Consider the following 22899-nt stretch of genomic DNA (forward strand, 5'->3'; position numbering starts at 1 on the left):
TACCCATGTGGGAGAATCCCCTTGACGGCGACTAATCAACCGGCATCGGCATGCCTTATACACAAGTGCTGGGTGCTGTCCAGCGGCAGCGGCTTCTTCATCGTCACCCCGGACTCGAGCATCTTCCGCCCCTCGGGGCCCCACTGTACATGTGCGTGTGTGGTGGTGCAGTGTGTGCGGCTCAGGGGACGCCAACTGTGGCTTCAGCTCAAGCGATCAGTTCAAAGTTGACTTCGTCGCGGACCAGAGCGGACCGTTCTAATTCCGACACGCGACCGTGAATTATAGAATAACCAAATCACAGTGTAATTTAATTTAAAGAAATATAGCTCAAAAAACTAAGAGAAAATAAAATGACACCCCATATGTGCTCCGTTTTGAGGTGTTTGTTTGTGGCCCTCATCCTTGGCCAAGTGCAAGCCGAACTGGATTTTAACAACGATCTCGAAAACAGTCAAAAGTTCAAGAGCATACCAACCACAGTGAAAACCTATGAGAACGACACAGTGCAGCTTCCTTGCACCTTAAACAGTAAGTGATTAACTAAATGCGGTACTAATCTTAGTGCACATTGTGGGTATTTCTGGCGATTAGCCCCGCGTTTGGGGCCTTGAGTCGGCCACCAGCAGCAATTGGCCATAACAATGAGATTTAATTCGATTGAAGAAATGAACTCACAATGCCACAAATGGAGGTATTATCCGACAATAATAGAGCTCCGGCGGAGAAAGTCCAGAAGCGGATTCTATTAATTGAACGCTTAACACACTTAGCAGCGCATTCAAGTCGCCGTGCAAGACCCTCCCGAGACATATTGTTAAATGCCCAATTAAAGGATTATTGACAGAAGCAATTACACTTTCAAAGGGTTACAAGATTACACAAACTTACAAATTAGCGTGTGTGCGGGAAGCCCTACAGAGTCGTCAAAATCCACCCCATGAAGAAATATTTAACTAAGCCGTTCACTTTCACAATAGTTCTGGTATAGAAGTTATTAGTTACATTTTAAAGTAATATAGTATATAATCAAACAAAATACCGGATTGATAAAGTATCAATCTTTCTGTTTATAAAGCAATAACATTTTACCTAGATTTTCTTAGTGTATTGAAATTTCCGTTAGCTAAAACATCTTTGAAATACAACGGATACTTTTTATTCTTCATATATCGATGATCAATGCAAACAATTTGGGCTTCGAGCGGATGCTATTGTTTATTCTCATTTATCTTGGCAGTGAAATAAGCGCCAGATAACTGTTAAGATTCGAGATACAATTCTGCTGAATTCTGTTCTGTTCTCTTGAATATTTGGTAGATAAAAATGGAATTCGCGAATGCCCCATAAAACATAAAAATAAAAACACATAATCATGATCATAAACTGTATTACCTCACATACCCAGCTCCCTTCCGGTACGTCCGCTGGCATCGTGACGATGTGGCTCTGGTGGACTCCAGACACCCGGAGCTCCCGCCGCCGGATCGCATAATGCTCTGGCCAAATGGCAGCCTGCAGGTGGCCAACGTGCAGTCCAGTGACACCGGGGACTACTACTGCGAAATGAACTCGGACTCGGGTCATGTGGTCCAGCAGCACGCCATCGAAGTGCAATTGGCTCCACAGGTGCTTATTGAACCATCGGATCTCACGGAGCAGCGGATAGGTGCCACCTTGGAAGTGGTGTGCGAAGCCAAGGGAGTGCCCCAGCCGGTCATCACCTGGCGGTTGAACGGCAATGTTATCCAGCCACAGAGTAACACGGGGAATCGGCAAAGCCTAATCCTGGATATCAAGTCGAGGAACCAGGCGGGCCTCATGGAATGCGTGGCCAGCAATGGAGTGGGTGAGCCAGCGGTCGCCAATGTCTACCTCCATGTGCTATGTGAGTAATTAACTTTCAAGACAACTTGAGCAATTAACTTTAACTTACTGACCTTCTCGAATCGACAGTTTCGCCTGAGGTGAGCATACCCCAACCCGTGGTGTACACCAAACTGGGCTCCCGTGCCCATCTTGAGTGCATTGTGGAGGCGGCACCGGTGGCCACGGTTAAGTGGTTCCACCACGGACTGCCGGTGGCACTGGGAGCCCACTCCACCACTCACGAATCGGAGCTGCAGACGAACCGGTCGGTGGATCACTACGTGAACGCCGTGCGTCACATGCTGGTGGTGAAGAGCGTGAGGAACGCGGATATGGGGCAGTACGAGTGCCGCGCCAGCAATCAGATATCCGTGAAAAGCGGAAGTGTTGAGCTGACCGGCCGCCCGATGCCCTGCCTCTTCAAGATCAACCCGGGCACCCAGAGCTCCACGTCGCATGTCCTCGTTTGGCAGACCGAGAGCCTGCTGCCAATCATGGAGTTCAAGCTCAAGTTCCGACAGATCCCCTCGAAAAATGTTACTCGCCAGGTTAGAACCAACTGGACAGAGCTCACGATTCCGGCTCAGGCCACAAATGGTAAGGATACCTTAAGCTTTTATCCCTAAATTTTCTATTCATGTTCATAACGTTTCATCTAGGACTCATCTATATAACCACATACACTCTACATGGCCTCCAGCCCGCTAGTCTCTACGAAGTTTCCGTTTTGGCCAGAAATAGTTTTGGTTGGAGCGACAATAGCAAGATAGTGCGTTTTGCCACAGGTGGAGAAGGTGAGTTAATGCAGATTACAATGAATTCATTGATTTAGTTCCCTCTTACTTCTAAAGTTGAACTACCCAACTACTCGACTGAATCGGAGCTTCAGGACGACTTGACCGAAGAGGACTTCCACAACGAAATCACCCAGAGATCTGAGGTTCTATCGGCCAGCATGATGTTCAACTCGGGCTCAGTTAATGGGTGCGGAATCAGTGCCTTTATATATTCCTTATGCCTTATTAATATATTACGATTAATAAGTTAGATCTAATCTTAAAATATACTACTCTAATTCGAATAAATAAACATTCAATGTTGAGTAATGCGTTAGCGCATATATGATTCATATTGAGATTGCTTCTGCTGAATAATACTTCCTACTTAATACTTTCTGGGCAGTGTATCATAGTAAAGTGATAATGCTTGTGACTATGATACTATAGTTATCATTGACTGCAATGAAATACACATAAGTAAAGCGATGACATTTCCTTTTTAAAATAAATTTAATAAACTAAGGTTATTTTTTATAATTTTAGTGATAAATGTATTCAAAAGACAACATAAATAGATATATAATCAAAAGAAGCCTAAGAATCATTATCAAACTTACAAGTTGTTAAAAAAGGCGGTCTCCAGTGCGTATGTGTAATATGTTTAACTGGAGACTTGGTAAATTTAAGAAGGAAATCTCTGCATTTGTGAACCCATAAGCCCCAGCAAACAACTTCGAGGGTACTCTTTCAGTATAGGGCTTCCTCTTTGAACTTCAATTGGCAGTGACATTGCGGACAGCTAACGCATCTTTCAGGCCCCAAGACCCAAAGACTCCCGCTCTCCTCTCTCCCCCTCTCACTTTCTCTCTGTACCCGAACTCTCTCTCTCTCTGCAAATGGACTGTTATCCAAAGGCCCCAATGCATTGGAGAGCGAGGCACTAAGTGTAGAGAGATATGGAGAGAGATTTCGAGCTGTTCCACTTGCCAATCGTTTCGAAGTGCTTTTGGCATCAGCACGCGCTCGACTTTTAGTTCTCGTTTGAACAGCTTCGCGTTCGGTTCTCCACGCAGCCCCAGCGCAGATAAAAAGGTCTCCATCCACAGCTCCTACTGAACCAATACCCATTGCCTAGCGCCTAGTGCCCCGCAAAAACCCTAGGCTTATGGCCAATTACCGACAGCTGTAAACGTAAACGTTTGCATTCGACCTGGCTAAAACGTGTACAAATCGCTTGGGAAACGTCGTGCGGGCGAAAGCGTTACAAACGCGCGAGTGCTTTAAACGTAATTCGTACCAAAATCGGGAAAAACAAAAGGGTGAAGAGGAAGAAACCACTTTTGTACCGCTTCGGCCGAATTTCAACTCATCTCGCGTCGGTATCTGGGGACCAGAAACCAGTTTTCCTCCTCTAGGCTCTCCGGGCAAAATAAATACGAAACAAAATAACAATCTCGAACGCAGCGCACCGCATCCATTCTGTAACTCTGGCGGCCCTGAGAAGCCGTGCCGAAACCCAAAAGACTTTGTGATTTCGTTTTCGGGCCAAAACGACAGGCGATGATTCATGAAAATGGCCTACGATATGGCCAGAATGGCCAGCAGATGTGCTCCATATCTTCACTTTTATCCTGCTCCTCGGGAGCCCATTTGGCAGAGATTCAAATTCAAATTCGGTTTCAGTTGCAATTCTTGGCCGTCTCGCTCTTTCTTCGCTGGCAGATTCTTTGCTGCACATTCTATAAATATGTAGAAATATGTAAAATAGCTGCCGTTGTGCCGGCAACAGAAATACGCCAAACAACAGAATAAATGGCAAAGGAAAATGGTCAAATGAAAACGAAAATGCAAGAGGAAATCAGCCAGTTGTAGCGCAGGCTGTGAAAAAGAAGGTGGGGGTGCTATTAGGGACCAGCTGCTGGGAGCGGAAAGCAAAAGGGAAATGCTTACAGAAACGCTGAATGGAAAACAAATTTTCTATGCGTGTTTTTATTTACATTGGGAGTAGGCAAAAAACGGGAAGAAACAACAGAGAAGTTTTCAATTCCAATTGGGATCCCTCAAAAAGCATTCTACGGATGCAAGACAGCTGCATCTGTGCCTCCCCCACTCACACAAGTGCACACCGAGTGTGTGCGCCTGTGTGTGTTAACTTTGAGCGCAATGTAAATAAACAAAGCGCCAAAGACAAAAACAACAACAATCAAGGCATTGATTTAAAGAGAACCCTAGTAAAAGAACTCACAAAAAACGGGAATAAAGTTGGACAAAACTAGCCGAAGCTTAAATACCCTGAAAAGTTTGGTCAAACTTTATTTTTTGTATTTAACACAGAACTGAAAAACTATTCTGCCAAAGTAATTCATTTGGTTAATTACAAAATAACATTTAACAGAAAATTAAAGTGTATTAGATAACTCCCCAGGTGTCTTTCATCACAGAAATTATATTAAGTTATTCCCGATATGGCCAATTAACATGTCAAAAATGATTGAAGTCGCTTAGCTTAGAATTTTTCTATGCATCAGGTTTGTAAATTAAAATACCCCATTAAAGGGTATCAAGTAGAAAACAACTTAGTTGCACCTTCTCCCTCCTTTGATTTTTATAATTGATAAACAGACTGGAGGGGCGTAAATTTCGTTTAGAGGTAGTTGCCGCATGGAGGAGGTGCCAACGAGCTTCAGTACACATAGTTTATCTGTATCTGAGGTGTCGTCTATTCAGGTGACAACCCATAAAATACTGGATGGGAAAACTCAGCAACACAAGTGAGTGCGGAAATTCTCACTCATCAGGGAGCTTTTGTTCAGCGATGCTTATGTTAGAAGGGAAATATTTACAAACAGCAGCAGATGGCAGGAAGATGCATTGAGTTTTCCAAGCAAAAGTAACCATTGAAATGAATATATATTTCAATGCTACTTACATATATTCAAAATGTCTTCAACTTATTTACTACTTAGCTTCTAAAGTTTCTTACACATATCGGATATGTTTTCTATTTACTTAGAAGTGTGAAATCAATCAATCTAATGCTAAAAAGAGAATCAATAAGTCGACTATTTATTTGCCCGCCAAATCTTGCGAAATGTTCAAATTTTTTTGCAAATGCATCAGCGATGGATTATGATCATCATCAGGCATTGCAAAATTGTTTGTTTTATGAGTGGAGCATATAAACAACTAAGTGCACAAATGTGCACAAATTGTTTGTTTGTATGGGTGAGCTATGCCTGCCATTTGCAAAACGGCTTTTATATCAACAGCCCGAATTTTGTGTAATTTTCTTGTTTTTGGTTTTTGCATCGACTTTCCGTGCTGTACAATTTTTTCGCATTTGCACATTAATTTATTTATATGCATAAACATTTGCATGCTATTCGACTTGGCACACCCTGACCCAACAGCGCCCCCAAAGCCCCCACTTCGACCCACTTTACTGGCCGGCTGGCATTGAGTCAGCCCCAAAGAGAAATATACAGTCGAACTTCCTTAAGCCTAGCAAACGAAATCGGAAAGAGATGCATGGGTTTCTAAAGTTCTCACTTTAAAAAGTAATACTCAAAGTTATTCAGGGAAAAAAAAAAAAAAGGGAATTTTAATCACACAGCTGTTTACGCTAAATTTACAGAATGTTTTAATACAACTACATTATTTGATTGTTGACTGTGCAATATTATAGATAATATCAAATAAAAGCTTCAAAATAACCTTTTTAATAGACAATACATTCTGAAATCTAACTCAGAGCTTAAACTTAAAGAAAATCCATGTTTTCCTAAGGAATTTGCACTGTACCTCGAGAGAGGCGCTGTTGTGAGCTGCAAATTAGTAGCTAAACCAGCAAATGGCCATTTTTCGCGTAGAGATCATAATATCTTCAAGATACAACTTATCGACGGAGAGCAAATTGCCAGCAGATACAACTGGCGGCTTGCATAACATAATGCGGCCAAAGCGAGTGAGCAATGTTTACAGATCGGTCCAATATTTTCTTTACGCTGCCATATGTTTTTTCATTTTTTTTTTTTTTGCGAAAAATTCGTTTGTAGTTGGCGCTTTTCCATGCATTTTGTCCAAGCCAATTAGAAATTTCCGGTCCGCGTCGCGACTCGCATACAAAAAGCACGGAATAAACTATAAGCGAAATTAAATAATCATAAAGCCAAAAAGTAAATTGTAAACGTATTTAGGCGGTTTTTGCGGTTCCCGATCGGGGAGCAACATAATGGCTCTAGCAAATTAATTAAGTACCAACCAACCATATTAATTGCAGTTAACGACCTACCTCCGACCGCTCCGAACCAAATTCCAATCGATAAAACGAACTCACCAAAATCCAGCCAGGCAAACACCCATCACCATGATCAAGGCGAGAGATTCGACGAGGCTGCTGCTCATTAGTCTGCTAATTGGACAACTGTACGGTAAGTCAAGGACTTAATCTAATGGCCTATAAAAACAAAGAACTAATTCGGAACAGCACGATACGATTAGATTAACACCACAGAGTTTCAATCGAAGTGGGGATCTCCCGGAAAATCTAGGAGTAGAAAGTTGATTCTCTACTACTTGTAGAGATAGGAAGATTCGAAAGTGCGGCAGAAGAAGCCTAGTTGTACATAAAACTGCTGTTTGAAAACTAGGTCATTGGGTTGATAACATTCAATGTTTTTAAATAATATTACCCAGCAAGAATATATTAAATATCTGCATTGTATCAAGCTAATATACCCCATCTGGTTTGCAGTAGTCGAATGAAAATTTGATTAAAACGATGACAGTTTAAAGAGTTTTCCACGCCTCAATGAATTTACGTAATTTCCAGATATTATGAATAACTGCGGTTCGTTCAGAAATAAGTATGAGCAACGAGCATGCCACCCCCAGATACGAGCCCTCACGTCCACGTACAACATAGTCTACCCATTCGTACTCGCCAGAAAGCTGCAGATACGCTCGGTTATAGTCAATAGGTATATATGTATAGGTGTGAGCCACGTGCGTATGGCTTTATCTTTTGCGTAAACTGAACCCACACCGAGGAAATGTTGGTGCCAGTTGGAAAAAAACAAGTATATCTTATCGTTCGAGAGAGCGTCAAACAGTTACCTCCGCTCTGAAAGTTAAGTTTCATTCCCTTTAGGAATTATGGCGCAAATTTGCTGATAACGCTCCACATTCCACTACACGTATGTATCTTGGCTCGGAAAAGAGGAGCCAACCCAGTACCCAAAACGTTCCTCCGTCCCTTTCCCGGGTGCCATGTGTTCTGGAATACGAATAAAAAGTGAATATCGCCCAGCGAGTTGAATAAATATTTGCCATACACGAATGCTGTGCAAAGAATGCCATTTTAATATTGAATATTTGCTCGTAAACTTCGTTGGGAACGTGAAAACGCCCCCATGCTCCATATGTACGTCCCAGGGCACAGTCTCATACATACATACATATGTATGTATAAACGTTTTTCGATATTGGTACGCATATGTTGTTCGTTTTTTAATTAAAAGTTAAATTCGTCCAATTTTAGCCATGAGATAAGGCCTATGACCGAAAATACCATTAAAAAACAAACTAAAAGCCACGGGCCCCGGGGAATTCGGAACTTTGCCTTCTCATATATCAAAATTCTTGGTGCTGAAGAATACTCTGGCTTGTTTGGCCTACAAAAACAACCAGAGTCAATTTGTAATGTATTTCATAATACTCCCATCTAGCAAACAACAATATTTGTTTGTCTGCATGAGCATAAATTTAGTTCACCCTTCAGTTATTGCAGAAGACCTGTTCCTAATGGAAATTCGTCTTATGTTTATACAGAAAACAACGAGTCAAGGTCTCGCCGTTTCAGTACAATAAAATAGTGTTCCTGGAATTGGCGATTAAGTGTTTGCTTTTACATACCCATGCAATATGCATAAGTGCTTGGCTGACTTTCGGTTGGTAATGCCGAATGGAATGAAACCGAAAATGATCAAATCACGCATTCGCAGGCATCTGAAACATACGTTTTCCAAAAATAAAGATCGCATAATAAATCAATGATTGGATCAATCAAAATGCTCCACATGGGTGTGGAATGAAGAGACCCCACCCAAAAGTTCCCGAAAGCGGGAAGTCGATTTGCCATTTCAATTGATTTCGTTTAATTTACCATTTATTATGTGTTTGTTTTTTTGGCGGCTGTTTAATGGCGATTTTTGTGTCTCTATGGAAATTTAAATTTATATACCTACAGTGGTACTAGACGCATTGGAAAAATACAAATTAATTACATTACATTACGAATTACAAGCGAAATAAACAAATGCTAATAAATTCTAAAATATGTACTGAAATTAAAAAACAAATCGCATATAATTTTTCCGAGAATTCTTGCAATAAAATGGAATACATTTTCATAAGACGAAATGGCATGTGCATCTATCAAGATTCCCCTGTCGAGCATTTGAATCTCACCCAGTTTTGGGAACTTTTACGACCCCCATCACAATCTGACTGCTCCATCGACTTAGACATGACATGTCGATTAAAGAATGTTTCCCCCCTTTCCTGACGACTCGGCGAAATCTGGGCGATGTTTCCTTTTCGAGATTTCGAAAATTTTGTGAATTTAGGATTGGCGAGCGGCGAGTAGTTGGCATCATTTATTTATACACATTTCATTGAGTCAGCAGACTTGGGCGAGGATGTCGATGTGGGCCATTGTGGATTTGTTTACTTATTGACCTCATAACTCATCCACGTCTGTTTGCGATCCACTGACTATAGAGCAGTGTGATAATGAAATGGCAATCAACCAGTTTCCATTCGCAAATCTTGAACTGAATCTTCAATGGGAGTTATCAATAGTCTGCCGAGACTACAGACCTGCCCAACCTTCCTGATACGAGTGGAGTATATCATATATACGTGACATTCGTACTTATTAAATATGCGAAAATATTTACGCGGTATCTAGGGCAAAGTAATGAAATTTATTATTGCATACCCAAGGGAATGCAGTTGCAAATTCTATGGAACAATTAACCTCACCAAACCTTTTTTTAACTAAGCGTTTTAGTTATAATTTAAGCCTGACCATCTTAAGTCCTTTGAACCTCTTAAAGTATTATTTTGTCATGCCAAAAGTATTATTGGTGTCACGATAAAGCATTCCAGAGTCCAACATTTTGGCCAAGTATGAAATGAAAGCCATGAGAATATTCACAGCACTTAAAGCCAAGCTAAGCAACTGGCTGTTTTCCCTAGAATTTTAAACATGACTTCATCTGCCGGCGAATGCAGAGTCATCAAAGTTGCCCTCAAGAACTGAGTGGATTGCGACAAATTCTCCAGGACGTCCCAGTGCCAATGCAGGTCACAAATGGCGATTGTGTATAACATTGAACTCGAGTTTAGAGACGGAAAAGGAGTGGCGGGACGACGAGTGGGGGAGAGTCTGGAAGAGAAGCTGGCGCCGCGACATCCTGACGCCATTGTTCCACTTACAACGCTTGCACTGGAGTGCGGTGTGTGGGGGGATGGGGTCTGGGGACATCATCATCCATACGGATGAACTTAAGCCGAGTGGTTGTTGATGTTGTTGCCGGGGAGCAGTTTTTATTTGCCACCCCCCGCCAACCCAACACCATCATCGATCCAAGGACAATGCTCGCCCAGGGGGTTGGATGACGCACTTGGGCACTTGGGCACCCGAGCTCCCAGCTCCCAGCTTCTCGACTGACTTTCGGCGCTGACCTAGTTGCATGCAAACAATTGCGTGGAGTCCGCTCTCGGGAAGCCACTGTTTCCATGTGTCCGTAACCTTGACACCGGCCGAGGATTGCAGTTGTCAGCATTGGCCAGGCCAGCTTCCCGAGTCGCCCATCCAAACCAGATCGCTGAAGGTCCCCAGCTGCTCTGGCTGGCCAAGTGTGTGTTGTCTTTTCGTTTTCTCCTTCCATCAAAGTGGCCCAGACCATAAAAGGGGCGTCTGACTGCGGCTATAAGGAGAGGCCATTGGATAAGATAACTGGCTCCGTCTTTGGATCGAGTGTGCCCACCTTAAAGAGCGTTTATCGACCATTGATAACGAGTTTGAGCCACTTGCGTAATCCCGACAATATCCATCATAACCTTATGCGTTGGCCATGATGAAGTTGGCCATGAGTCACGAGTCATTCGGCTTTCGGCCGTTAGATGACTAGTGAGTTACATGCCGCATATGGCAGGCAAATTGTTATGGCTAATACATACGAAATTGTGGTTGAACAGAAATTACTCATTCAATTTGCATAAACTCATACCTTTCGGCACTATGCAAATAGAGACAGTCATGAAGATTCAAAAAAAATCTCTTTGACTGAACCTGACTTTATGGCCTGCGGTAATTTACCTAGAACTTTAGATATATCTTTCATATCTAGCACGTTGTTTACCTGCGAATTTAGTACTCTACAGATGGAAATGTTCTTCGCAGATGGCCACGAATGTTAGTGGTTGTATACTTTTAGGGGGTTTCTTGTACAGTTTCTTGTACAGACTAATATCAAACACGTTAGTAATAAATATTAGTATCTGCAAATATGCACTATCGAATCTCCCCTCGTTCTTGGTGAAAACTCACTTCCGTTGCAGAACTGCACTTTTATAAACGAGTTCTTTGTACGGCGACCCTTTTGATTGGAAGCAGCAGTTGCTGGGGATGTCATGTGATTCTTATCAATTCCAATTAAGTCCGGAACCACTCAGGGATCCAGTCTGATGACTCACTGCAGCACCTTGCCTATAGCAACCAACATGACGCAATGATCTCAAGAATACTCGCTTCGTAAATCTCTCTTCTCTTCTCCTGATTACTATAACTAATTATTGAAGTTTTTGATGTGGGTTGTTAAGGATCAAAGTGGCAAACATCTAAAAGCATCGAATAAGTAAATTTCTCCTTTTGTCCTTGCAGTGAGTTGTTCAGGATCGCCCATAGACGCGGATGACAAGGGTACAGATTATCAGGACGACGAATATGAGTACGGCGACGATGGCGATGATGCTGACACCCAAATATTCGATGTGACAAAAAACCATGCTGAGCAGGAAGCGCCGCCATATTTTGAGGTTATGGACCTCAGGGTCGAAGCCAAGCCGGGCGATGATGTGGTCCTCAACTGCGATGCACGGAATTTCCAGCGTAAGCTATGCCCATACCCTAGTAAAACCGAGTTAAAATCCCTAACAATCAATCCGTACAGTTAGCAACGCGGTGATGTGGTACAAGAACCGGATAATCATAGCCAACGGACAGAATCCCATTAGCCAGCGGGTGCAGTGCATGCTGAACAACTCGATACTCCTGAGGAACGTGTCGCCGGAGGACTCGGATGACTACTACTGCGAAATCCTGCCCCAGAGGGTTCGACAGCACACGGCACTGCGGGTGGGCGCCCGGCTGTCGATCCTCTGCGACGATCGCGACATCACGGATCGATCGCAGACGTTCAGGCAGGGCGACCACCACAAGCTCGAGTGTCGAACCTATCTGCCCGACAATGCCACTATCAAGTGGTCCTTTAATGTATGTTTTTCTAATCGTATCCCCGCACTATCACTCAGTTCCTATCGCTGGCATCCGCCGCCCATTTTCCCACACGATCTTTTTCTATCAGGATCTGAACGGACAGCCCTCCGCCGTGGACAACCAGAATGGCGTGATTATCCTCGACAATGTGGATGAGAAGAACGCCGGCGACTACCAGTGCTTGGCCGACGATGGCAGTCGCCATCCTCCTCATGGCACCGTTCACATCGATGTCCAGTACAGCCCCATCGTGTCCACCCATCGGCATAATGTGAACACCGAGAAGGGCGCCACCGCCGAGCTGTACTGCAACTATCGGGCGAAACCCATTGGCAGGAGCTACTTCATCAAGGACGGCAAGACCCTGCAGCTCTCCGACAAGTACTCCCTCAAGGACTCGGTTCACAATGGCCACAACCGCACCACCCTGCTTGTCAGGGAGGTGACCGACAGCGATCTGGGCGAGTATCTGTGCCAGGTGGAGAACGCCATTGGATCCAACGAAGTGAAGGTGCACGTCAGCTACAATCCGGAGACCCCGCAGTTCGAGGACATGACCGTGGAGGGCAACAAGGTAACCCTGCACTGGCTGGTCCGGAGTCACCAGCTCCTTTCCGAGGCCATGTTGGACTACCAGCTAACTGGGGTGAGTTGCTCCACAAATTAGTAGGATTGGACTTTCCTAAACCGATCGAATCTTTCAATCATCAGTCGTATACTTGGAGCACTGTACAGGTGCTGGAGACATATCGCCACAACAACACGGATAACATCTGGAAGATCACCCACCAACTGGAGCTGAGCCGTGGAGTGTGGCATGCGCGCGTCAAGACGAAGAACACCAAAGGATGGTCCCACTTTTCGAACGACCACGTCTTCGAGATCCCGGAGTACTCCGAGGTCGACAAAGATGAAGGTGAGTACGGAGCACCACTGATACGATCAAATGCTTATCATGTTTATTCGACAGAAGTGGAAATGCCCCCGGATGAGATCGTGCGGGCTGGAATCATGCCCATGAGCAAAGGAGCTGCGTCATCGATGCAGCGCCTGAACGTGGGAGTGATCCTTCTGGCAGCGCTCCTGCTGCGAGTCCGCCTCTAAGGGATTCCACCCAACCAGACCGAGATGTGTACATACGTATTTCCGGATTACTCAGCTATCGAGGCTATCGGAGCGATAGCGAAACGCACATAGGAACCGAAACTAAAGTATTCTAATTATACAAATGCTAATGCGCGACCGCTGGCTTGGGTCAATGTTAATGTTATGCTATAGAACACGCTGGAGCGATCACTGAAATGAAACATTAGTGCCAAGCAAGGAAGTAACTGGGAGATCGGCGAGGACTAAAGTTAATTTAGTTTAGTTAAAGTTAAAGCTGCACAAGCGACTAGGGCAGAGCAACTGCGACGATCGGTTTAACCGAAAAGAGCAACATTTTGATTAACCTTAGCTATAATATTTATTTGTTTTTTTCTGTCTGCATGTGCGTGTTGTTGGCACTTCTGAGGAGGAGCCCAAACCGAAAACGAATACTAATACGGCGGAAATTGGGAGCGATCCAATATACCATACAATCCCCGATGGCATGGTATAGCGAAAAGTGGGTTAAGTTCAAGGGACTTTATAGGACTTGCAATACGCACCATATTTTTGTACATGCAAACGTACTTACGAACATTAGGCTAACTGAAGCGGAGGGGAAGCTGGGGGGGACTTATCGAATGGCATGCTAATTATTTTATAAACTAGACCAAAGCTTAGACATACATATGTGTACCTACCACACACCATACATATGAAACTTATTTTTACGGAACTACGCCACATCAACACTCAATGGAACAGAACGATTCAAAATATACAAATCAAAAGCTAGGACGCATATGTACCTATGCCTAGGAGATACCGAAGAAGTCGAGGGAAGCCATATACATCTAGGTATAATATACACTCTAACTGATTGATAATCGACTGATAATCCGGGTTTGGCTTTACTCCTGTCCTTGATTCTGCTACAATACCTGAGGAATATCGCCATAACATGCTGACCATGTACGCTGTACTGTACTGTACGTATGAGTAATCAGATTGTGAGTGTAGGAATATATTTTATAAATGTTTTATTTAAGAATCATAACATTAGAGCTGATCAATAAACGTGCCAATCGAAGCAATCAACCGAAACTGATTGATTGCTCGCTAAATCAAATCAAAAACGCCACAAAAATAAAGTTCCATAAGCAAAGTTTTGACGAGGACCTGATTTCGAAAGCCGACCTTGAAGCACATACACATATATACACAGAATCATATATATTAAAAAAATATACTTAAAGCCAGTGTCTTACATGAATATTGTAATTTTCGTTGAGTCCATGATAAGTAAGCAAATAAAATAAACTAAACGGATTCAATCTGTGCTTTTTCAGGGGGCAGTGAGCGATCGTTGTGGCTAAGTTTACTTTGGTTCCTTTTTTATTTAATAAATAAAGTTGATTTTGTGTCTTTACAAATACAAAAATTTACAATCAACAAAGACTTCAAATGCTCATTTCCTGTGAGAAGAGTGGAGAGTGTAGAAGAGGTGGCAGTGCTCCACCAGCGTTATACTAAACTAAGCTAATGTGTGCCCATTCCCAGGAGGAGCAACACGGTCGATCCCAGGACTGTGCATCCCAGAAAACTGCTCGCAGATCCCGCCGCGGATGTGGAGCTCTCCGGGGCAATGGCGTCCAGGGAATGCTCAGCGATGGTCACCTTCGTGTTGACCACGGATCCGGAGGGCAGTACCTTGCAGAGATAGCTGCCAGCCACCTGGGGACTCGCCTTCAGGATGGTCAGGTCGTAGTTGGCGTCCAGTTTGAAGTTGGGCTGCACCAGGTTCTTGCCATTGGAAATGACATTATCACCGAAGTACCACAGGACCACACCGTCTGAGCTGTGCACTGAAATTATTGGTTGATTTATTAGTTGGTTTCCTTGGGAGGCATTTGCTGTACTCACGAGTGCTTCCCACATCGCACTTGAGCACCACATCCTCGCCACGGATTCCCGTCACACTGAGAGTCTTGTTGATCTTTTCGCTGGCAATGGGATTGGAGGACTTCGTCTGCGGACTGGGCGCACTCTGGTCTTCGCCTCCGTAGTCGAAGTCATCATCGGCCTGCATTTGGTCATCGTCCATCGAGGATTGTGGGTAGGAGAACACTGAAATGGAGATGGTATTATTAATTATCGATCAAAGATCAAAGAAGATCAAAGAAACCTCTTTCGAAAGTAAAAATTCTTTTTTGCTGCATTCCGATGACCCATAAATCGAGTGCTAAGTGTGGCAGATTAAGTAGATCGTCCGGAATTATAGCCCATGGCATTGTTTCTAGCGGTTGCCCGCGGGGGTCACATCAGCCACCGCATTAGTCGGTGGGTTAATTAAAGGAAATTAAATGGAAATCGAAACCAACGCTTTTGTTGATGTTTTTGTTGATCTATGCAGCAGTCTGCAGTAGGTCATCATAACGGGCTGCGTTTGTGTTTATCTTATCATTTCCATTTCGCAGCTCAAATTCATCAGGGGGTGTTAAGGGGACAGCTGCACCGATGATGGGTTAAATTAAAGGCTGGCAATTCGCATTCACGCGTTTCCTTTTTGTTTTTCGATCCCCTACATAATAACCAACAATTAACCAGTGGCGTAGAAAGGGGTTTAGAACTTCTTTGGGTCTTTCGTTAAATTAATAACTAAATAATTTTCAATGATTTTGTATAGATGGTGCTATTTATGTTCGTTTAAATTGCTTATTAGATATAAATATCAAAGACCCCCTTCACAAAATCCTGCGTACGCCACTGCATTTTGTGCATGTGTACAAACACATTTGGTGGAAAACATTTCGGTGAAATGGGGTCACATGAAAAACGAAAATTAAAATGAGCGAGTGGAAAGAGAAAACAAGAGTGCCTAACCCAACACTCCCCCTAGTAGTCGCAGTCGCAATCGTTCCGTCCGTCCCCTCGCTTTTCCGCCTTTCCACGCACCCACCCTCTTGGCCGATCGCCGCACCCACATGTGACGTGCTGACGGAAATCCAAAAACAACTACGGCGGCCAGAAGAACGGCAGCTCATTGAGCCACTTTTTGTTTTTCGGTGGTGTCGCCGATGGACACACCGAACTCGAACTGAAAGCATTTCACAACAATGTCCAACTGCAACACGCACACTCTAACAAATGTGCACTGAGAGAAATTCCGACAAGGTTGACTGATATCCAGAAACATAATGAGCTCTTTTTGCTATTTAACAACGTGAAGTGACGTGACAAATACAAAACAAAGATCAATGATATAATATATTTATTTACCCAAAATTACTTGTATCAAGTTAATGAGCTTTACCCAAATAGCGAGCTTCCCCCATTTTTCAACGTGTAAAAAAGTAAAACTCTGCACACACCCTCGAAAAAAGGGACAATTTGGTTGGGTGATTGTGAAAAGTTTAAATTTACATTTTGTCCATTTGCTTTGGTCGCTCGTTTCTATGAGTATTTTGGCCAGTTTTTCATCGTTTGCTCAGCGTAGCGTGTTAAAAGAAAAACTTCAATAAAAACAAACAGCAATTCTCGCTGGGCCTTCCAACTGAAATTCGAATTCCTGCCAAAAGCGAGTGCAACGAAATCGAGGCGATCGTTTCCCTGCTTTTCTCGCATTCCTCGTGGCCTCCTGGTGCCCCCTACCAATTCCACAAAAAATGCACATTCACTCACGCACTCGCTCTTTGTCGTAAACTTAAGCCATAAAAGAAATTTATTCTCGTATTTACATTGAATGAAAAAGACACTGAAGCCATCTGAATATATGTTGCTCGCTTCCCGCCCCCAAAACCAAAAAAAAAACAGCCGTTCAATCGGGAAGATAAGCGTGGAATAAGGAACAACAATTGCAATGAAAGTTTATTTGCAGAAATTTGTTTTGGGAGGTTGGGCTTCCGATACAAATATTTTGATAAGGAAATTGGGATACTTTTTTGGGGCACAGGAAAAATGTGCTCACAGAATTACATTTTTCTTAAGAACTTTAATCCTTAAGGAAACAAACGAGAGGCCCCAATTTATTTATGCTATCTGCAAAATATGATATGATATGATAAAGTTCCAAGGAAGAGAAGCAAGAGAATGAAAGGAATTGCACACCGTTCAATGAATCGCAGTGTACGGAAGTTTACGTAGTGACGAAGCGCACAATATTCGAGGGTTTCCCAGAAGGAGAGCAGTGGATTAAAACATTAAAGTGGAACATTTATAATACCATTAATTTCCAAGCCGCCCTTTAACCTCTAATTTCATTTCACATCCTCCCGAAATTATCTTAACCAGGGATGAATGTTTTTTTATCTCCGTAGATAAAAGTTTTCGAACCCTTGTTTCCCGCCCGTTTTAATTGCTACTCAGAATTAGACCGACAACAATTTATCATAACCATGATTCCAAATAATAAAGGGCAGGGAAAATGCATTTCAGCTAATAACCCAGAGCCGCGGACCAAAGTTAAGTCAGCATTAGTGCCAGTCACTTCCACGACCTCCGTATATACGTGGGTTTATACAATATATATGTATATATTTGTATATATCCCCCTCTGGCCGGGAATCATTCAAGTGCAGCACTTTTGCTGTTGGTTTTACTACCTGTGATAAGGCCCCGAGGAAATTAAGAGCCAGTCGCGCAGGGAGCGAGCTCTCTGATCTTTGATCTCCTTTCCCAGTGTTTTCAGGTTTGTCCAGCCGGGTCTGTCCAAGTCCCTGCCCTGCACTCACTACACTGAGCGCAATTGGGTAACAGTCTTACAATTAGTTTTCATACTACTATGATATTGAAAAATGTCCTGTAAAGCACCTTTTTCCTGCACCGAGTTGAATTGAATTTGATAGATTTATCAAAATAAGATGCATTTCTCCCAGTGCACTACGTGACTGGCCAGTCGCAGAAGTCGAGAAGAAAGACCTGGCCCAGGGACGGGCTGCGTTATATGAGCCGAAAATTGTTCGGCTCCGTTCCTGTACAGTGTGTATTGGGCATTGTGCGCTAGTGTGTGGCAGATAGAGACATGAGCGAAGCGGATAATGATAATGGCATTCGGGTTCTGTGAAAGCGATCAGGTTACGGCCACGAACCGAGAGGAGAGAACCTCATAAAGTGACTACCTACGCACCGGGCACTTTGGAATTGGCCAGGAGCTGCATCATTATTCGAGAGGGCTGAGTGACAAGGGGTGGGAGTTGAGGGCCCAGATGCAGGGGCAGATGTGCACCATTGACAGATGCCGAAAATAGCAAAATTATTCGCAAGCGTGTGCCTGGCAATGGTAAAGGGATTGGGCGATGGTCTAGTCTGAAATCCATTCGACAGATGCCGAACTAAGCGAAGTACTTTAAAACTAGAAAATATGCAAATATATGCGCGCATGTTCCAATCATTTCGGCCTCCATTATCCAAATCGATTTATTTCAATTCCCATTTGTTTGATCCCCCAGATGGGCGAGCAGCTATGGCATCAAGTGGACGCCATAAATTTCGATTTTCCATGATCCCAAATCATTTGGATTCTGGAGGCACTTTCCGTATACATATGCCTCTCAAAATAGCGAACATTGATTTCACTTAAACGATTTTACATTGCGCCCCCGATTGTCGTATACAAATTTCTTTCGTTTCGATTCTTTTCTTTTCGTTGCCCCCCTCGAAAAAGTACTGGGAAATGTGGTTGCACGTGTCCGTGGCAAGTGCCTCGGATTTTGGGTTCCAAATTGTGCGGGCGCACTGCCAACGGGGGCTAAAGACGTCTATATAGTATGCCATATAGTTGAGGCGCGACTTTGGCTACGCCTAGCGCATACTAAGTACAACGCGCTCTGGGGCAGGGCTCGTGTTTTCCGAGTGGCTTCTAATTAATATGCGGCACTCCTTTCTGGCTCTTCCCCATATTATATTCGCCCTTTTCCCCCCTGTAACTATTTGGGCTCGCTTCGATTTGGGTTATTTATTGCCATTTGCTAAGAGACCTCTATTTGGACTCGGAGCCGCAGTCGAAGCTTCAATTGAAATTTTAGCACGCAGACGTAGTTATATTCAAAAATTTGACACACCAGAACTTTGGGAATGTCGCTAGGAAATTCTAAGTACCTTTCGGCGGCAGAAAACAAAAGAATTTATTTATTTTTGCATAAACAAATCGTTGTGCTTTCAGGCTTAAAAAAACGTAAGCGATGAATATCTAATTACGTTTGACATGGTATGCATGCTAGTCAGTGCTTAGTTTTTAAAAAATCTAAAGATATGTAAGAATGTGTTTCGCAATGCTGTGAGCTATGTATAAAATAATGAAGTTGCTTAGTGTTGGTATTTATATCTACAATCAACTGAATAAATTCTATCATATCTTTTACTACTTGATTAATATGCATTTCAATGATTTACTATCCCATACCTTCTTCAATACCAATAAAAATCTCAAAAATTCTGGAGAATTATTCGAAATCCAGGCATTCCAAATAGCCAATATTGCCCATCCAACTTCCTATGTGCCGCTCGTAAATTCTGGAAATATTTCCACCAAGCTGCAGCATCTGCGGCTTTTTGGTTGGATTCGCTTTGACTTTGACTTCTGCCTGCCGCTGAATCAGCAGTTGGGTTCTCCATTATCGTGTCGATCATCAGCGCTTTATGTGTGCATTGGCGGAGGAGGGGTTATGTTTGTTATGTACAGTCCGTATCGTACATATAATCGTGCCCCACTTGAGTGGTGCTGCACCGAGCCCCACCCCGCTGCACGCCCTTTGGAAAACCCGCACTCCGCGGACGACAACTCATTCAGCGGCGGGCGATTCGCCAGCGACGTTAAGTAAATTGATTCTTTAATTGCCGAGAATTGGTTACCAGTTGGCTTAACTCGCTTTTGCCCGCCGAGCCACCACCCCCGTCCACAAAGCCCCCATATTTTGCAGTGTATACATACATATGTACATACATTCATATACGTATGAATGCAAGCAAAGAATCGAGCAAAGAATGAAAATCATTGGCATCGCGAGTGAATACATGAATACGAATACCAGGCCATGGCGAGCAGACAAGAGCAAGAGTGAGTCATCTGGGTCCAAAATAAATACCCCCGGGCCTCCGCCTCCAATGGCCAGGAATTTCTGCACAGACAAGGGCAGGGCCCTCGCACCCGGCCACTCCCACTTTTCAGCCCTCGACTCCCTCGCATTTCGAGCACAGGCAAATCTTTTTTTATGCTTCGCGGTTCTCGAAGCATTCGCGGTCATTTGATGCCTTCTCTTCTTCGTTTTCTCAGCCCGGCCATTTCAATTCGCACCAAGCAGGCTACACACAAAATGCCATGAAATTCAATCCACAGACGCGGCGATAAAAAAGGAAAAACGCCAGAGTTCTGCACAAGGAGAAACATGTCCCGAAATGAAGACTGCTCGAATTCTTCAGTAAAAAGTATCTCGAAAAAAGTGATGAGTCCAGGGATTTTGGAATCAACTAATTCCACACTTTGTTGGCTTGTTTAGTGTGTGAGAATCAGTATCTCCATTGTAAATGAAATTGAAAAAAACCTACAACCAATATTGTTCAATCTTAAATAGAAAAGAAATGATGCTCTTCCTCTTACTACACTTGTCATTTTTTCTCGCAGTGATCGCAATGATCATCAGTTAGGCTTGTTGTTTACCCATGTCAAGCCCAGTCGGACAACTATGGAATATTAAGTAAATATGGTAAATACGGACTGAGCAAACATAAATTCCTGGCGAAACATGTCAGCAGATCGGTCGGAGGAAGCGGCTCTTCTATGCACATACCGCCAAGCGATTTCGCAATCCAATCAATTTGATGATAATCTCATTGTCTTCGGATTGGGGTAAGCAAACACGGCAGCAAAAGGGTTCCAGGTGATCAGAGGAGGGTGATCTTTGATCACACCACGACCAATGCGCCAATGTTCTCACGCTGCTTCGCCACGCTTCTTTAGTGGAATGGCTCCTACCTAGAATTGCGGTGAGTCGAAGGGGCTAATTATACAGGACCCCGGATCCGATGGCCTCGAATCCGATACCGATCCTCACCCAACCCTCCTGCTGTTTGGGCTGCTCCCATTGATCAGCGGATTGTTTTTGCTCATTTCCTGGGCCGCGGACAATGGGTGAAGTCTGGAATAATTAACAGCCGTAACCGATTCGGAATCACAAATGGCAAACAGCAAACAGCAAATGGCAAAGAGCACTCCCCTCTTCAGATGCACATAGATACTTCCTACCGATCCGTCGAGTGAATTGAATGAGCGGGGAAAACTCGAATGCATTCAGGCTGCGGCCATTCATCGATCGTGATAAATAACTGAATTAATGTGACGGGCTTTGGATAATAAATTATCAACTTTACTGTTCAGCTCACTGTAAAAAGTGCAAAAATTACGCGAGTAATAAAAACATTAGCGAAACATCATCCATAAAAATTCATTTGAATAATGCGGAAATCTTGACCACTTGCAAAATGTCAGCAAATCGAAAGATCAGCAATAAATCATGAAGCTAAGATACCCACCATCCTCGTTGGGATTCCAAGTGAATCATAGATGATAGATTCATAGATTAACACATATGAACTAATTTTTGAATGGAATAATGCTAGAATTTCTTTCCGTGCACGATCACTGGGACAAATGTAGGTCAGAATGTGTTTGAACACATTGGGCTCACGCCCAACAATCACATCGATTTATAGTAAATTCCTGCACTTCAAATCCGAATCCAAATCCGAGTCCGAATCTGATGCACTGCGATTAGTGGAGAGACGAGACCTGAATGTCTGGGGTCGCCCTCCCATTTCGATTAGATTGTGGAGCCCCGTATTGCATCAGGTTAACCCCATCGTAACTTACCCGCGGCACTGCCCACGATCAGTAGGAGTCCGGCGATTAGAAGATCTCTTCTGGACATCATAATGCTGTTTTCCTGTATGCGAAGTGCACTTCCCGACGCTCGGTGTCTAAATAGGTATCCAATAGGCAGCACTTTTCGCTTTTGCTCGACCCGCCGCAATCTGTGTCACACGGGATCTTTGCTGTTGTGATCTTGTTGGGTTTTCGAAAATTATTGCCGCGTAATTATGTTGACGTTTTGGTGTTCCAATTTCCGGGTAGCACTGTCAGCACTTTTCAATTCTTTTATCCATCAACTTGCACACACAAGACGAATTGCTTTGGGTTCTGATATATTTTGGTATTCCCTATTTCTTTCAACTTTATAGATATTGGTAAACTGCAACCTTCCGTTAACCGTCCATTCGAGGCAACAGCCAAACGAGAAATGGGCAGCGGATTTTGGTTTTCAGGTTTTATGGTTGGATTGTCGAAGAGAAAGGCAAAGAGTGCGCGAAGAGAGCGCTAAGAGAGCGTGAATTATGTGGCGCGAAATAATTTTATTTAAAAACATTCTTTTCGAAAGGGGTTGTATTTATAGAAAGAAAGCATTTCCTGGCCATTAATATGAATTAACGGATGTGGACCGTTGGCCATGTGGATTGTGCACAAAAAATTGAAAAAAACATTTTGTAAAATCCACATTAACAAGACCCAATTAAGTTAAAATGAAGTTGCGAAATACAATTTTATTATGC

At 43.4% G+C, this 22899-nt stretch overlaps 3 protein-coding genes and 1 long non-coding RNA gene across 4 annotated transcripts; 3 read left to right on the forward strand and 1 right to left on the reverse strand.

The window, feature by feature from the left end:
* The first annotated feature begins 225 nt into the window (after positions 1-225).
* Positions 226-2998, forward strand: LOC6615518 (neurotrimin). The gene is made up of 5 exons (XM_002039861.2): positions 226-531; positions 1409-1888; positions 1957-2466; positions 2529-2663; positions 2721-2998. Exons 1-5 carry the CDS (start codon positions 354-356, stop codon positions 2915-2917), a joined length of 1500 nt encoding a protein of 499 aa, XP_002039897.1. The 5' UTR covers positions 226-353; the 3' UTR covers positions 2918-2998.
* A 660-nt stretch (positions 2999-3658) lies between these two features.
* On the forward strand, positions 3659-14628 carry LOC6615519 (inactive tyrosine-protein kinase 7). Its single transcript, XM_002039862.2, has 7 exons — positions 3659-3740; positions 6928-7078; positions 11599-11826; positions 11888-12210; positions 12302-12859; positions 12925-13129; positions 13184-14628. The coding sequence occupies exons 2-7, from the start codon at positions 7015-7017 to the stop codon at positions 13315-13317; spliced, it is 1512 nt and encodes a 503-aa protein (XP_002039898.1). The 5' UTR covers positions 3659-3740; positions 6928-7014; the 3' UTR covers positions 13318-14628.
* LOC116800375 lies at positions 7103-8879 on the forward strand. Its single transcript, XR_004361321.1, has 3 exons — positions 7103-7726; positions 7798-8134; positions 8188-8879. It is a non-coding gene; the product is annotated as an uncharacterized LOC116800375 (long non-coding RNA).
* Positions 14629-14672: 44 nt separating the features above from the next.
* LOC6615520 lies at positions 14673-22591 on the reverse strand. Its single transcript, XM_002039863.2, has 3 exons — positions 22163-22591; positions 15223-15426; positions 14673-15164 (listed from the first exon to the last, which is right to left on the reverse strand). The coding sequence occupies exons 1-3, from the start codon at positions 22221-22223 to the stop codon at positions 14839-14841; spliced, it is 591 nt and encodes a 196-aa protein (XP_002039899.1). The 5' UTR covers positions 22224-22591; the 3' UTR covers positions 14673-14838.
* Positions 22592-22899: the final 308 nt, after the last annotated feature.

Source organism: Drosophila sechellia, chromosome 2R (assembly GCF_004382195.2).
Source record: "Drosophila sechellia strain sech25 chromosome 2R, ASM438219v1, whole genome shotgun sequence".
In the NCBI taxonomy this organism is placed as follows: domain Eukaryota; kingdom Metazoa; phylum Arthropoda; class Insecta; order Diptera; family Drosophilidae; genus Drosophila; species Drosophila sechellia.